Source organism: Pezoporus flaviventris, unplaced genomic scaffold (genome assembly GCF_033815535.1).
Source record: "Pezoporus flaviventris isolate CSIRO_AGI_PZ_B2104156 unplaced genomic scaffold, CSIRO_AGI_Pfla_v1 ptg000002l, whole genome shotgun sequence".
NCBI lineage: Eukaryota > Metazoa > Chordata > Aves > Psittaciformes > Psittacidae > Pezoporus > Pezoporus flaviventris.
The window spans coordinates 75,523,490-75,539,633 of NW_026892550.1; the positions used below are offsets into that span (position 1 = coordinate 75,523,490).

At 47.8% G+C, this 16,144-nt stretch overlaps 1 protein-coding gene across 2 annotated transcripts; it reads right to left on the bottom strand.

Moving 5' to 3' along the window:
* Window positions 1–7,904: 7,904 nt before the first annotated feature.
* RCHY1 (ring finger and CHY zinc finger domain containing 1) lies at window positions 7,905–13,211 on the bottom strand. Of its 2 annotated transcripts, XM_061463658.1 has the most exons (9): window positions 13,131–13,211; window positions 12,918–13,037; window positions 12,680–12,795; window positions 12,507–12,585; window positions 11,870–11,914; window positions 11,709–11,767; window positions 10,951–10,977; window positions 10,266–10,386; window positions 7,905–9,300 (listed from the first exon to the last, which is right to left on the bottom strand). In XM_061463658.1, exons 1-9 carry the CDS (start codon window positions 13,185–13,187, stop codon window positions 9,172–9,174), a joined length of 753 nt encoding a protein of 250 aa, XP_061319642.1. In that variant the 5' UTR covers window positions 13,188–13,211; the 3' UTR covers window positions 7,905–9,171. The 2 variants fall into 2 exon arrangements, with proteins under 2 accessions (XP_061319642.1, XP_061319651.1); XM_061463667.1 differs by lacking the exon at window positions 10,951–10,977.
* Window positions 13,212–16,144: the final 2,933 nt, after the last annotated feature.

A 16,144-nucleotide genomic window follows, 5' to 3' on the forward strand; every position in this document is an offset into this window, starting at 1 on the left:
AAGGCTCCTGCCAGCAAGAAGGTAGCCCATCGGGGAGTCCATCTGCTTTACTCAGCTTTAAAACCCCTCCTGAACTATAGCTCAATATTGCCCAGCAACAGCAAAGAGCAGGCATTAAAACAAAACAACCAAACCCAACACTCTGAACTATGAGAAAATCACTCTGCTCAAATGAGGGAATAAAGGGAGAGGAAAAACCATCACCTTCACTTACAAAGAAATATAATCCCCAGGAGAACAAGTTCCTTATTTACAAAGGAGAACACAAATCAGGCATCATCTTCTGCAGGATACTGAGAGTTTCTAAGAGGAAGGTTTGTCCAAGAAATTAACCCAGAGCCTCATTAGCATGGGCTAAACCCACATGCACATTCACACTTCATTTCTACATCAGTGTCAAAACCCAAAGACTCCATCTCATCCCCAGCACTGCCAAGCTGCAGGCCCACAAGGCTGGCACATGGGCTCTGCTTTCCTGCTCTGCCCTACCCTTGGATGCTTAAAATGGATGAATCTCTTTCGCCTACAATGCAATGAAAAGGTGTAGGTATTTTTGGGGATATCCCAGGGTGAAAAGAGATTCCTTACAAGAGTCTGGGGACCATAAACTATTCCCAGTGCCTTTTCTTTGCCTCCATGTCCCTTTGCCTTGCTGCTTATACGCAGGGGTGGTTTAAGCAGCAAGGCAAAGCCTCTGCCCTAACACACTCACTGAACAGGTAATGTGAAACAATAAAGGATGGACATCCCACCTCCATACGTGCCTCAAGCCACTGAGCCCATCACCCGAGCCTCAGATCTGCAGAAGGGAAGGCACACCCTCCTGAAATGGATTTGGGGAATTTCAGAGGTACCAGGAGCTGGGTTCTGCTAGAGGAAGGATGCTGTGCAGGCAGCTCTGATACAGAGCAGAGGGAAACAGGGATGAGACCACACCACGGGGCTTCTTTGGGTGGGCACTCCAGACTCTATATTGCATTTATTTGTAACACATCTACCTTGTGACATGGATAATGTGTTTATGGCTACAGCACTGCAGGCCAGCCAGGGCCAAGGCACAGGGCAGAAATCCTAGATGCACTTGCCATGCGGAAAAAGCACTTTATGGTGGGGGACGATGCCCTTAAAGGAAGGATGCTTGTGTTCCATGCGAGGGCTGCAAACACCCCTCTCATCTTCTCACCTCAGACCCTCCAGCTTACCCAGGGATTTCTGTCTTCCCTTACTACTGTGGCAGGGAAGAAGGGAAAAAATAGCCAGAACACGCTATTCGAAAAGCCCTTTTCCCCCCTTTTCCATTCTCTTTTTAAGAAAGATGAGAATAACTTGTTTTATTTACAAAAATAGCAAGCTCCATTTTTCCCAAAGGCTTTCCACTCCTCCTCCACCCCCCTTTGGCTCAATTTAATCTCAGAGATATTTTATTTATATAGAAAAACATAGTTCACATAGCTCTGTGCAGAACATCCCATTCCACAGCCGCTGGGGCAGCAGCACTGCGGGTAATGTGATCCCTTTCCACGTCTCCTGCCTTGCCCTCAACAGGGAGCCACAAGCTGCTTTCACCACCCCCATTTCCAGATTCCCTCTCCCCTCCCTAATTGTGCTTTTGTTTTGCTCATTTATGAATATGCTAATATCTCATCAACATGTTTCCAAGTGTCATCTTCTCAGCCTCTTTGTGAAATTAATGGATTAATGATAGGTAATAGCTCCTGGCTGCAGCCTCCAGGAGCAACAATGCTCATCTCCCTGGGTGAGAGCAGGGCACGTCAGCAGCTCAGACCTGAGCTGAAGGCATCCCCTTGTCCTTGCACTGCACCTTCCTACAGCTCCAGCTTCCAACAAGCGACTTCCTACCCAAAAGGCATCTGTTTCTATTGTCCATTCCTGGATTTGTTTCCATCGTCCATGTAGTGCACACCAATGGGTTGCTGTCACCTTTGGATGCTGTTCCTATTCAAAGGTCATTTCTCAAATACTGGACAGCTTAGGGAAACCCTCTCCCTTCAGCTCCCATGGCTCACAACTACCTCCACTAAAACCAGCCCATCCAAATCAACTTCATGGATGCTGTAGCAAGAGTTGTGCATTTTTGTTTCTAGCCCTTTTATTGCTTGGATTGGTTGAGTCATGATGATGATGCAGTTCCCAGTGTTTAAATTGAGAAAAATATAGGTTGCAACTCCCCCCTAAAATTATAAGTAAACATCTTGTCGGCAAAACACCTTCTCCCTCTCCTGCTAAACCTTGTGCTAAAGCTCAAGGTGTTCAAGGCCAGGTTGGACAGGGCCTTGGCCTGTGCCAGGGGATTAGAACTGGATGAGCTTCAAGATTCCTTCCACCCCAAACCATTCTGTGATTCTATGAAACCAGAGCCTGGGAGGGTTTCCCATCCCATGAGGGCCACAGCAGCCAGCCTAGAGCTACCTCCCCCATGGATCTCAATGGACCACAACTAGAAAAAGTAAGTGCTGAAGGCCTAACTATTTCTCACAGGCTTCAGATGATGCATTATTCTGTAATTATTTCACAGGTTTAAAAAGGTGCTTTTTCCCAAAGAGCACCCAGACTTCTTCCATTCACCATATCCCACCTGCTCAGTGGGCAGAGCGTGACCAGCAGGTTGAAGGAGGTGATCCTGCTCCTCTACTCTGCTCTCGTGAGACCTCACCTGGAGTATTGTGTGCAGTTCTGGTGTCCTCAACATAAAAAGGACATGGAACTGTTGGAACAAGTCCAGAGAAGGGCCACGAGGATGATCAGGGGCTGGGGCATCCGCTGTATGAAGACAGGCTGAGAAAGTTGGGGCTGTTCAGCTTGGAGAAGAGAAGGCTGCGTGGAGACCTCATAGCAGCCTTCCAGTATCTGAAGGGGGCTTATAGGGATGCTGAGGAGGGACTCCTCATTAGGGAGTGTAGTGACAGGACAAGAGGTAATGGGCTCAAACTTAAACAGGGATAGTTTAGATTGGATATAAGGAAGTTCTTTACTGTAAAGGTGGTGAGGCACTGGAATGGGTTGCCCAGGGAAGCTGTGAATGCTCCATGCCTGGTGGTGTTCAAGGCCAGGTTGGACAGAGCCTTGGGTGACATGGTTTAAGTGTGAAGTGTCCCTGCCCATGGCAGGGGGGTTGGAACTAGATGATCTTAAGGTCCTTTCCAACCCTAACTATTCTATGATTCTATATGACCTGCAACTCCATCCCCCCCTCAGAAGCTATAGGAAAGGAGCAAGAGGAGGAAAGTGCGGTGCCAGCACCCCAAGATTCCCCTGAGGCTCTGCTCCAGCTTCTGCCACCCAGACCAGAGCCAGCTCCTTGCTAAAGATACAGAAATCCATTCCAGTGCCAGAGAGCAATTATTTCACAGCAGGGTAAAGAGAAAAGTTACGAGTCCCATGTGCAAACTGTGTCCCAACTCCAACAGAGGAAATGCAAGGAAGTCACCGCGTTTCAAGTGTGGAGGTCCCAGCACAGCCCTGGATGAAGCCAACCCTACTTGGAGGTAGAAAGGCAGATGCTCTGCTAACCCTGTGAGTAACAAACAGCGCAACGTTATGAGCCTTTCCCTAACTGTGTTGCTTCCAGTTGGAAAGAAAAAGCCAGACAATTTTTCTGCAGCCAGGCAAATGCAAGACATCAGCCTTGGCCCCAGGAAAAGTCAGAGCTTCTGTGAAGTGTCTTCTCCCACCCAAGAGCCAGGGACCAGTTGCAGAGCTCTCCCTGCCTTTCCCCAAGCACTTCCCAGGGATGCAGACTAAAAACACACTGCTGCTGCTTCCATAGAGCTTAGGGTTGAGTTTCACAGCCACTGCCACCAGATGAGCATCTGCCATGCTGGGGTACCTCCCCAGCACTCCTTCAGCCCCAGCCTTGCATCCACAAACCATCCCCAGGCATGCAACCACCTCAAGAAGAGTCCACAGGAAAGGAAGGCTGTACAGGAGGTTTAATATGCAATTAAACATCCCTCCCCAAATGGTGTTATTGGACCCAAGGCCATGAAAGCACACTTAACAGTTTCCTGCCAGCAAGACAAAACCACACCAGTCATTACACCCATCCTTCCACCCAAAACTGGGAACCCCCTCCCCATCAAAGCAGAGGGGCCAGGATGCAGGGGACCAGTATCCCCAAATGTGCTAGATTCTGGGAGGATGGAAATGAAGCCCAGGAATGTGGGAATGAAACCCACCTTGCACAACAGCACTGCTATGCAGGACGGATGCCCCATCCCTGGTAGTGTTCAAGGCCAGGTTGGACAGGGCTTGGAGCAACCTGGTCTAGTGGAAGGTGTCCCTGCCCATGGCAGGCAGGGGGTTGGAACTGGATGAGGTTTAAGGTCCCTTCCAATGCAAAACATTCTAGGATTCCAAGCCTCTCATTCCTATCCCCCCCAAGAAGAGACTGTATCTGGCATCTCCATGAAATCAGGGCAGCAAAGCTCAGTGCACCACCTTACAACATATACCCCACGCAACAGCTCCCTGTCTTTATCCACCACATTTACCTTTATCACCTCTGCAAGCCATTCTTTGTTCTTCTGTGCAATACCGTTTATTTCCCTGGCAAAGGGAGTTCAGGGCTTGCTGCCAAGTTAAATGCACAATAAAGTGGTTCAGCTGGTGGCATCAGGTTCCCCAGCTGCCCCCCTCACTTTGCCGAGACAAATTCCAAAAGCAGGACGGCAAAAGGTCAAAATCAGCTAGATCCCACCCCCAAGATCATTTTCCTTCTCAACTCAAGTCCAGCTGCAGAGGGAGCTGCTTCCCAAAGCTCAACTCAACCTAAGGGTTTTCTTTCAGCCTCCTCTTGTGGTTGGAATCCAAATCGACGTATTTCCAGCTGGGATAAAATTACCACTTACCATCAAATTTGTTTGCTTGTGGACTTGACCAGCATGGTTTTACAATCAGCAACACACTCAAAGGCTACTTCACTTTGGAGTTTTCCAAAGTTGGCTTCCCATCTGCTCCATGTTCCTATTTTTTAGCTGAATGAACAGTACTTTTGCAGGGAAAAAAAGAACACAAACTGCCAAAACCCCATCCCACAAACAGGAAATGATATGCTGGTAATGAGCAGAACACTCTGGAAATGGGAGCTGCAAGATGGACAGAAATTCAGCCTCAGCTTTGGCAAGTGATGAGCTGTTCCCCTGTGCTCCCCAACAGCAATACCCACCATAAGTGTATATCCACCAACCCCAACCAATCCACTCCTCCCTTAGTTGTCCCCACTTGCATTTGCCAGGTCAGGAACTCAGCAGCCCTGGAACAATGCATCTTTTCAAATATGTATTTCATCAAGTTAATGAACAAGTTGCTGCATCTGTTTCTCCCTGGCAGCTGCTCACAGGGAGAATTTGCCAGCTCTGGTTTTTGTTTTGGTTGTTGGCTTTTTTTTGTTGTTGTTTTTCTTTATTAAGGCTGGATTGCTGCTTCTAGCTGCAGAAATTCAGGTCCTGCATGGCCACCACACAGGCTTTCATGGCCACAGTGCTCCTCTCAGAGGGAGGAGGCCTGTCAGGAAGACGTATGAGGTGTGATGGACCCAGAGGGATAACAGAATCCCAGCCCCAAGGCTCATCAGTGCAGGCACTGGGCTTCCAATGCAGCCCTTCCGGCTTCCAAGAGGAAGTGTGGACCTTACAGCCTCCATATCTCCACCTGCCAGTGCAAATCCTTAAGAGACATGCAAAAGGAAAGTTAAAGCCTGTGTCCTACAGCAGCACTTCAGATGTGCTCAGCATCTCCCCACCTTCTAAAGGCAACAGGTACCGGGTGATGATGAATCACAGAATCACAGACTCGTTTGTGTTAGAAGGGATCTTAAAGCTCATCAGTTCCAACCCCCTACCACGGGCAGGGATACCTTCCACTACCACCAGGTTGCTTCAAACCCTGTCCAACCTGGCCTTGAACACTGCCAGGGGTGGGGCAGCCACAGCTTCTCTGGGCAACCTGTGCCAGTGCCTCAGCACCCTCACAGGTAAGAACTTCCTAAGATCTCATCTCAGTCTCCCCTCTGGCAGTTTAAAGCCCTTACGCCTTGTCCTGTTACTACATGTCCTTGTCCAAAGCCACTCTCCAGCTTTCTTGCACCTTTAGGTGTCGGAAGACTGTTAAAAGGTCTACCCAGAGCCTTCTCCAGGCTGAACTACACCAACTCTCTCACAAACAGGGACCTTCAACAACCCTATGTCATGCAAGGCTTGCTTGTGAGCAACCCAGAAGAGTGTTTTATCACCTCTGACATCATCCCAAAGCACTCATCACCTAGCTGGGGACAGTCATCTGCAGAGACAGCCTGCCCCAGTTTTGGAACCCCAAATCAGGACTAGACAGAGCTTCCCAACGTTCCTCTGAGCATCCATTCACTAGTGGCTTTTTAATAGAAACAGGTATTGACTGTTTCTTTTCCCAGTTATGCTGGATGCTCCCAACACATCTCCACACCACCTCTACTTCTCCAGCCACCACTCAAATCCCAGCCCATGGAAGCCCATTTGCTTCTCAGGCATCAGCTAGGAGTGTGATCAAGGGACTAGTGGAACTAGATAATATTATGGTCCTTTTCAACCATTCTATGATTCTATAACTGCTTTAATAATACAGAAACCTCAACTTCCCTTTTTTTTTTTGAGATTTATTTCAAAAACATCCTGTGACATCACATTTTTATCCCATTTACAGTTCATTTAATCCTGCCTGTCCTTTAACTGTCACAGGGAAGTCACCTCCTGGGCAGCAACACCCAAGCAAGAAAAGCATCTTGAAAACGCTTAATTGTTGTCACCCAAACCCTTTTCATCCTGCTTCTGAGCAGCCAAACTGTGCTGAGCTGCTGGCTGTCATGACAGGACTGGAGCTTTTTGGGGAGCAAGAGACAGGTGCCCTCAGCCATGTCCTCCACCCCTGGGCAGCAGTGGTGGTGATGGTGGTGGTATGAGCTCTGCTGGCAGCAGGAACTCAAATTCCCCTGCACGCTCAGGGCTGCTGCTTATTCCCTATTAAAGAAACCCTTGGGCACGTCCCAAGACCCCAAAGCTCCGAGATGGCAACTCCTCCAGATTGATATGAGCCCCGTCAGTGCCTACCTGAGAGCAGGTCTCCATCCAGGGAAGGAAGCAAAGTCTCCAGGTGACAATACACATTTAGATGGTGCTCCAGAGCAGCAGGGAGTCTTGCTGGCAGCTTCAATGGAGGAACCAAAGTGTCATCCACGAACGAGACTCCTTCTTATCATCTACAGCAGCCTGAAGTCAAGCAGAGATGGCAGCACCAAGGAACACCTCACTCATTAGTTGACAGCAGGGACTCACAGTCCCATAGCCAATCCAGCCCCTTTCCAGCCTGTAATCCCCTCAGAGAGGCACTTCTCAGAACATCCAACCCCAAGCCCCACTCATGCAAAGATGGGAAGACAGCATGGAGCCAAGTCATGCTCCTTCTGAACTGTGACTTCTGACAACACACTCCCCACCACTTCCATCATTTTAACACCAGACCCGAAGGAGAAGCCACCGCACGGCGCCCCACACATCCCAAAGAATACCTTTCCCTAGAATCATTCCCAATCATGGAAATAAGCCTTACCTGTTCCCTCACCCAAAACCCTGCTCCCCTCCAGCCCAGCTCTGAGGCTTTTTATGGGCTATTTGCTGATGTAGCCCAAACATGGTTCCCCACAGTGGGGTCATCCAAAATGACATGGAGGGTGGAGAAAGTCAGCCTCAGTGCTGGGGTGGGGACACCATCTTCTCATCCCAAAGAAGTATTTGGGCTATTAAGACCCAGGAGTCGCACAGCCATTCATCAACCCCTTATTTCTCAGTACTGAATCATAGTGTAAACTCAGTTGGGAGTTTTACTCAGAGAGTAAAAAGAGCACGCACACTGCCTATGGCATGACTTGTTTTAATAGAGATGCCGTTTTACATCAATTTACAGCACACAGAAAAGTGCTCCAGAAGAGAGCCTCCAGGAAAGGCAAGCTCCAGACCAATCCTGGTATTTCATACACAAAAGGGCACCATCAGCTGAAGAAGCAAGCTGGTTTACAAGTTAGGAAAAAGTAGCTGCATGAAGAGTAACTTGATTAATCTATTTTATTTCATTATAAGAAACTATTTGCATGTTCTGAAATTCTGAGAAGCCAAGAACTTGCTATAATATTTAGACTGCAAAACACATTGGGCAGGATATTACATGAGGAAAGGTGGGAAGGTTTATTGGGTTTTGTTTTCTAAAAGCACTCCTCCATCCTCTCCCCGCAAATGAAATCAAATACCATTGTAAAAAAAATATTAAAAAAAAATTCCCCAAAACAAAACCAAAAAAACAAAACCACAAAAAAATTGGTCCCTGCACTGCTCAAGTGGCTATGAACTGCTGCTGCTTTAGCAAATGTCTCAAGCTCAGCTCGATGCCAATCCTGACAAGACAAATATATGTGCTTCATTTTCATTTACTGAACCATCAAAACATCACACTGTGTGTCTAAACCTCACAGCATCTCAGCCTTTGTAAGGGAATAAAGCAAAATGAGGAAGAAATGGGTGCCTGTGGGAGAAGGGTGGCCTTGAAGCTAGGTCTTTACGGTGCTCATCACCCAAAGATGCCATTTCTGCCAGCTCACCCTCGGCAGCCACATGCTCACAGGCCCTAGAACAAATGCATCATTTAGAAAGAACAAAATGTACTGGCATAAAACTTTGTGGATGTCAGCTTTATGTAAAAAGGCCACTCTCACAAGTTCATCTTCTCCAATAGCTGCCACCAGAATAGCTGTTACATTTGCAGCCTTCAGCCACCCCAGAACATCATCTGCTGCATCAGCTGCTTGTCCTTCCTCATTCTCCCGGGTAGTTATTCTTCCAGGCTCTCTCCAATGCAGCAAACAGCCCTTTGAAGGGTGCCATTCTCTAGAAACTAACCACTTGGTGGGGAGCTTCCCAAGGGCCTGCCCACGCTGTGCTTCACATACTGGGGATGGGGCACATGTACCAGAACTCCTCTGCACCAGCATGAATTAAATCATGTAACCACTTCGCTTGTGCCATGATGATTTGGAATAAATTCTTACTGACAAGTAGGTTATTTGCTTATATTTTTTTTTTTAATAGTCTCTTCCAAGGTGGAGTGTTCCTTGTCCAGAGCCTGTCTTGGTCACTGCCCCTCCAAAGAAAGGCTGCATCTTCCATACTGGGTGGTATTGTACGACTCACAGTTTTTGCACTTCATGCCTAGGACATGGAACTGTACTGTAGAGCGGGCGCTGCAGTCATTGCAAAGGATCTAAGCATGCAGAAAAGACAGAGAGAGTATTTAGCACCAACAGGATGCTCAGCAGTACACTACGACCATGATTCCAGCAATCACAGAACTCGTTTGGGGACAAAGCAGAAAATGTCTTCCTTTTAAAGACAGTGGGGCTGATTTAACTTTTCCATTTGTAACACTCAAATCACACTGTGTAATCACAGAGGATTTACTCCTTAGGTGACTCCTTGCACAGGTCAAGGGACAGATACTCTTTGGCTTCTTCTCTTGATGTCAGAAACAGTTTGAGAAGCCCTCAGGTGAAGTGAGGGCACACTAACAGCAGCTAGCAGCATTAGCTGGTCTGCAACTGAAGGCAGGCAAGTGAGTGCTCTTCTCAAAATAGAAAGATTTTTTCAAAAAAAAAAAAAATCCTAGCAGGATGGGTTATCTAAACCATAGCAGATGCAATTACAACATTAATGACCTAGGCTGCTTAATGCAGCATTACCTGCAATGTGGTGAGTTTCATGGTTCTGAATTAACACAAAGAAACCAAAAGAAAACAGAAGTTGTCTCTGTGTGCTAGCTTTGTGCAAAGCAACAGCTTCAGATTTTTACAGAAAATCCACCAATCTTACTCTAAAACACAAAGCTCCAAGCTGTTAAAAAAAAATAAAATGTTCCTGCTTTTCACTAAGACATCGCCTAACACTACCAGAGAAAGCAAGATACTTCCAAAGACTAAGCTGTTTCTCTGCTGTGTGATCCTACACCACTGAGACTGTAGTTTTGGGGCTGGTGTTTTTGGAGTGCCTCTTTTATTGGTGTTTATGAAGCCAGCAAATGAATACTGTAAGCCCACGCATGACATTTCTTCATTTCTTAAGCATCCGGTTGAATTCTGATCCAGGACAAGGTCCTAGTGCCCTCTACTGCCAACAGTAAAAAGACACAGACCTGCTAAGAGTAGAGTCCTGGTTTCAAGTCTCGTCTCTTACCTCCACCATCACGTTCTGATATTCTGTGGGCATAGGAGTATGCGCTACTTCATCATCCAGCTGGCGCCAGTACCTTGTCATATCTAAAGCAGAGTGCATGCACAAAGGACACCTGTAACCTCTGCAGGGAGGAAAAAAGGCTAAATCAGAAGATGGAGCGGGATCATGAAACAAGTCCACCAAAAAGGACAAGTTTCATATTACACTGAAGAAAAATGCCACAAATTTGCCTACAAGACATCTGGAGAGGGACTTGGACAAGGGAATGTAGGGGCAGGACAAGGGGAACGGCTTTAAACTGCCAGAGGGGAGATTGAGTTAAGATCTTAGGAAAAAGTTTTTCACTGTGTGGGGTCCTGGCACAGGGTACCCAGAGAAGCTGTGGCTGCCTCATCCCTGGCAGTATTCAAGGCCAGGTTGGACAGGGCTTAGAGCAACCTAGTCTAGTGGAAGGTGTCCCTGCCTGTGGCAGGGAGTTGGAATTGGATAAGCCTTAAGGTCCCTACCAACCCACACCAGTCTATGAAATCAAGAAGTTCTTGCAAGCAGAACTGGAAATTAAAAGTCGCTTATCCCTGCAGGAGTTTGCTTTAAGTTATTTAGTACATGACTGGCATCAAGATATTTGCCTCTAAGCTATTTGTCTGGACTACAACAATATTAAGAGACATTCAGAAACACTTACTCCCTCAGCATGTCCTCGTAACATGTTCTGAAAAGAAAACACAGAAGTTCAGTAAGAAGAATGCAACTACTGACTAGTAAAACACTTGGACTGAATAAAGGCACACAGAAGTGTGCCCCAAACCAGAAGTTAAAAAACAGCCTGAGTCCAAGTGAACAGAAAGCTTCCCAGCACATCTGATTCCATTCTAAAGTCTTCTAACATGAAGGAAAAGAGCCAATACTATGAAAAGGTCTGTGTGGTTCAAGTCTGCTGAAAAAATGGGAGTGGGGTGCATCACAAGGTAAGTTCAGGAGCTGGAAGACTTAGTCTGGAGAGACCTACATGAAACAGGGAAGCCATTCACTCAGTGCAAAGAGAAAATGGGGGTGGGAGGTGAGACAAGGATGCCTTAAAGGAACAATCTAAAACTTCATGGATGAGCTGCCACCAACCTCTTAAAATTATCATGCAACTGCTTCTGGCACCAAGGAGGAACTTCTTGAAATTTAAGTAGTAACAGAAGGAAATTCAGCCCAGGAGAGCTTAGAATGAACAGTACACAGGTCCCTCTACCATCACCAAAGTTTGCTGTGCGAGGAAGACAACCTTCCTAAAGAATTTCCCAATGAAACAGAGACCGATCCCTACCATGTGGGTCCCTATGAAACCAGCTGTCTGTAGCTCATACAAACTAACCAGGCCTGTAGTGCTGCCGAAGGAACACCAAGCACTAGGCAGCAGCTATTCCCCTCTCTCAAGTATTTGCAATGCTTCACCTGTGCAGAAGGTGACCACAAGGCAACACATGTGCTCCAACGCGAGATGTGTGAATATCCTGTTTCAAGGCAAGCATCAGACAGAAGACAAAAAAATTAATTCAGCTGGAGTAAAAAACACAGCCACACACAAACCCGTGAGACGAAAAGCAGCAGCTCACCTCCAAACATATCGGACAGTCCTGCCTGGAGACATTTTCAATGCACTTTGCAAAGGAAAAAAAAAAAGTTATTCTATTTTTTCCTAAATTCTAAAATACTTTAAAAATTATAAGAAAATATGTATGAAACATTACTCTTTGAATTTAGGTTTGAAGTTGTGAGAATTCAACCTGATCTAGTTGAATATGTCCCTGCTCACTGCAGGGGGGTTGGACTAGATGACCTTTGAAGGTCCCTTCCAACCCAAAACTATTCTATGATTCTAACTAACAGGGGGCTAACCATACTAAACACCAAACAGCTTGAACACGGACATAAGGACTCCCAGAACTTCTGCAAGCAGCCTAACTTTACTTATACTGCAGCAGGATGAGTAGCTCAAACTGAAGCACTCTCAGATTAACAATCTAATCAAATTTCAGATCAGCTCCTTTAAAAAGTAGAGAAAGAGATCAAGGTGTTTATTTCCTGTAGCTCTAACTCGTAAAGCCAGCCCAAAGTGCTCTGTGTTGCCCTTAGGAGCACTGAAGAGAACCTGCTGCTCCCCCCGCTCGTATGGCCTCCGATGGAGACAAGGCACTGTCACTTTCAGGGTGTTTTCCTTTTAGAACACAGAATTAACAGGTGTATTCCTACCTTGTGCTTTCCTCGAAGGCTCAAGCTCAGGCATAAATTGCACTTTGAACAGTGGAAAAAATCCTCCTTTGGCCCGATCCTGAGGAGAAAAGCGTCAGGCCGGTGCCGGCTCCCTCCCCGCACCGTTCTTCACCCGAGCAGGGCGCAAGGGTCCCGCCGGCCCCCTCACGCACCTGCAGATGCCACACTCGGGGCAGTGGTACTGCTTCTTGTCGCTGTCGAAGAGGTGGCAGATCCCGCAGTAGTACTCGCCGAAGAGGTTGTCGCAGCCCTCGCAGCGCTGCTGGGCCTGCCGTCGCACCGGGAAGACGAGGAGGAACCGGGAAGAAGGTCGTTAGCAGCGCAGCCGGCCCCACACAACATGGCGCCCCTCCCCCAAGATGGCGGTGCACCCTTCCCCATCGGACCCACCTTCTGCAGGAGGCGGCAGCGGGTGCACTTCACCTCGGCCACACGGAAGCGGTCTAGCCGGTGCTCCTCGGCGCCGTCGTGGCACAGCCGGCAGGCGTACAGCTTCCCGCAGCACGGCGCCTACGAACGGCACAGAACGGAACGGATCGGCTCGGTTCGGAATGAACCTTCCGGCGCCAAGACCCGCCGCCTCCCGCCGCCCCACCGCCTCACCCGCAGAAGGCAGCCGCGCCGGTAGTGCTCACAGCCCTTCTCCCCGGCCGCAGCCATAGCTGTCCCCGCCCTGCCGCTTCCGCCCCGCCCGCCGCTCCCAGTGCCGGAGTAGTCGACGCAAGCGAGCCCCTTCCTGAAAGACTGAGTTCGCCCCTCCCAAAGCCTTCCGTCTCCCTAAAAACCTGTTGGGTCTTGCCCCCTTCTTCTCTAAGTCATTCTTGCCCCTTCCTAAGCCTTAGAATGGTTCATCCACTTCCAACCCCCTGCCTGTGGCAGGGACACGCTCTACTTGACCAGGTTCCTCCAAGCCCTGTCCTTCTGCCCTCTGCTAAACCCTTCTTTTCCCCCAAAACCACCTTCTATTTTTTTTTGCCATCCCGCAAAAACCGCCTCCTTCCCCTTAAAAACTTTTCTTCACCCCCTAAACCTTGGTCCCCCTTCAGCCTTCATTTCCTCCCCCCAAAAAACCTTTCCCCCAAAATATTCCTTCCCCTAAAAGCTTTTTTTCACTCCCTCTCACCATAAACTTTCCCCCAAAAAACCTTCCTTTTCCTCCACTTTCCCTGAAAACCTCTCCTCCCTTAAACCTTCCTTCCCCCCCGCAAAAAAAAAAACTTTTTTCCCCCTGCCGTAAAACCTTCCTTCTCCTCTCCCCTAAAATCTTCCCAGACCTTCCTTCCCCCCTCGTCACACCTTTTCCCAAACCCCTCCTTTTCTCCCCTCCCCTAAAAATCTTCCTTTTCCCCAATAAAACTTCCTTTTCCCCTCCTTCCTAAAATCTTCTTTCCCTCCCCAAGCTTTCCTTTTTTTAACCCTCCCCTAACACCTTCCTTGCTGTCCCCTCTCCCCAACAACCTTCTTCCCCCCCAACCTTTTTTCCCCTCTCCAAACCCTTTTCCCACCCCAATCTGCCTTTCTTACCTGCCAGAAAACTTCCTTCCCCCCCCCCCCCCAACTTCCTCCTTTCCCCTCCTCCACTAAAACATTCCTTTTTTCCACCCTCTTCCCTGGTCCCCCCTCCACAAATAACAAATCCCAACACCTTGATGCAGCACAGGAGAAGCAGCCCAAAGCCAGAGAATGGGGCCATTTCCCTGCCTGTTTTATCTGCAGGAGCCGTTTGCCATATCCAAGGGAAGGACCCACACACAGCCAGTGGGTGCTAAGCCTGAGCACTGTGATGCTGTGAGAAGCTCCATGTCCTGACTAGGTGCTGCTCCATCCATCTTCAGCTTGGGAAACCCTCAGCAGGTCCACTTCAGGCAAGCAGAGTGGTTATGTTTGCCCCTGGGCACGGTCAGCAGTGTGCTGTGTGAATGCTGCTGAGGGGCACCTGCACTTGTAAATGGCTGCAAGAAACTTGGTATCAACTATTAAATAAAAATGGATTTTAAAGTCCTATTTTTCAGTGCAGGTAATGCTGCCACTACAAGTGAGCTGACACAACACTGATGTATCAAAGCTGTCAGAGACCATGGGAAGGAGAAGCTACAGCTGGCAATTAAGAGTGACCTGTCCCTGACTGGTACTTGGAAGATGTTGGAACTGGCAAGGAACAAGGACGTCGGAACTCGAAAGAGGATGTCAATAAGAAAATCAGCTAGACCTTTCACCTGATGTAACCGCAAGGCAAACACAGATGTGCTTGGCTAATTGCTTGGAAGCATATAAATATTGTGCAATCTTTTCAATAAACAATCCAGCTTGCACTCTACCTCTGGGTCCGTGCCTCCATCCTCACACACTGACTCCAGGGAAGACCAAGTGAGCACAGCTTACATTTGTACTTGTACCAAGGGATTTGGGATTTAAATATCCTTTTACTTACAAATTTTAACATGCACATCAACACACAGGATAGCCACAAAGCTTTAAAGACAATGACATCCATACCATATTCCACATTGGTGGGAAAGACAGTTAAAAGTTCCAAAATCGACTATACCGTGCAGTAGGGTAAGCTATGACAGCTGAAAACAGGCTTGTGAGCAACACAGGGACACTGCAGATCTGACTTTGAGCAGTTAAGCAAAAACAGTCTCCTAACAGTCCCAAGACAAAAGTGATGCTGTCTCTCTCTCCCCACAACCTGCTATGCCAAGTTGTACACATAAATGCATGTTTCCTTAAGGGATTGAGCACTTTGTTGAGCTACTGAGTGCTCACAGAGGCCATTTCCCTTGCCACTAACAACCCATCTCACCCACTGCTTGCTGGTGTGTCAATTCACACTGATACTCTTCCTTCACCACTAAGAGCAGCCAGTCAGCTGGCCCACTTAAACACCCAAAAGACAACCATCCAAATGAACAGGTTGGGGGAAGTTGCTGAACACCAGGTCACACATGCTGCTGAGTGTTAGCAAGGGTTTCAAAGGAACAGCTGGAAACACACATTTAAACATTTTATTTCTTGCACGAATGTTTTCTTTAAGGCCAAAGTGTTTTCCATCACATATTTGGTAGTGCACCAAGGCAAGTTTAGCAGCCATCCACTCTCTTGACTACTCATGTAGAAAAGAAACCTCCAAGAGGGCAGCAGTTCAACAAAAGAAAGTGCAGCTTTCTCCGAAAATCCTCCAAACCAGCATCTGCCCTTGTCACACACCAAAAGTCACTATTCTCAGACAAGACCAAAAAGTCAACATTTCAGGAGCTGCTTTGTGTGCAAGAAATCCAGCAGCAATGGCAGTGCAAGCTCTGCCCTGGGGCTGTGCATGAGCCCTTTCCATGGCAGCCCACTGTGCTGGCAGGAGGGTGAGAGATCCTCCTCAGAGAACTCGCAGCCTTAGCACTGGTAACTCAGGTGGACTGTTCCCACCCTTTTAGCCAACTGCACTAAGAGGAGCAAAGCAGAATGATGTTATGGGCAGACTAACAAAACCACAGAGATTCTCCCTGATTATAATCCTCCTTTATTTTTATTTATTGCCTTGCTAACACCATGCACCTACGCCTGTGTGCTTCACAGATGAGACAACTTTCTTATTCCCCTACTTCTACTAACAGGACTAT

What these genes read in the sequence shown, in the direction of transcription:
- RCHY1 (XM_061463658.1), bottom strand. Translation starts at nt 13,187, where the DNA reads ATGGCTGCGGCCGGGGAGAAGGGCTGTGAGCACTACCGGCGCGGCTGC. An exon ending in GCCTTCGAGGAAAGCACAAG is followed by an intron (nt 11,915 to 12,506) that starts GTAGGAATACAC and finishes TCCTTTGCAAAG; the next exon opens with TGCATTGAAAATGTCTCCAG. An exon ending in TACGAGGACATGCTGAGGGA is followed by an intron (nt 10,387 to 10,950) that starts GTAAGTGTTTCT and finishes TCCTCCCTGCAG; the next exon opens with AGGTTACAGGTGTCCTTTGT.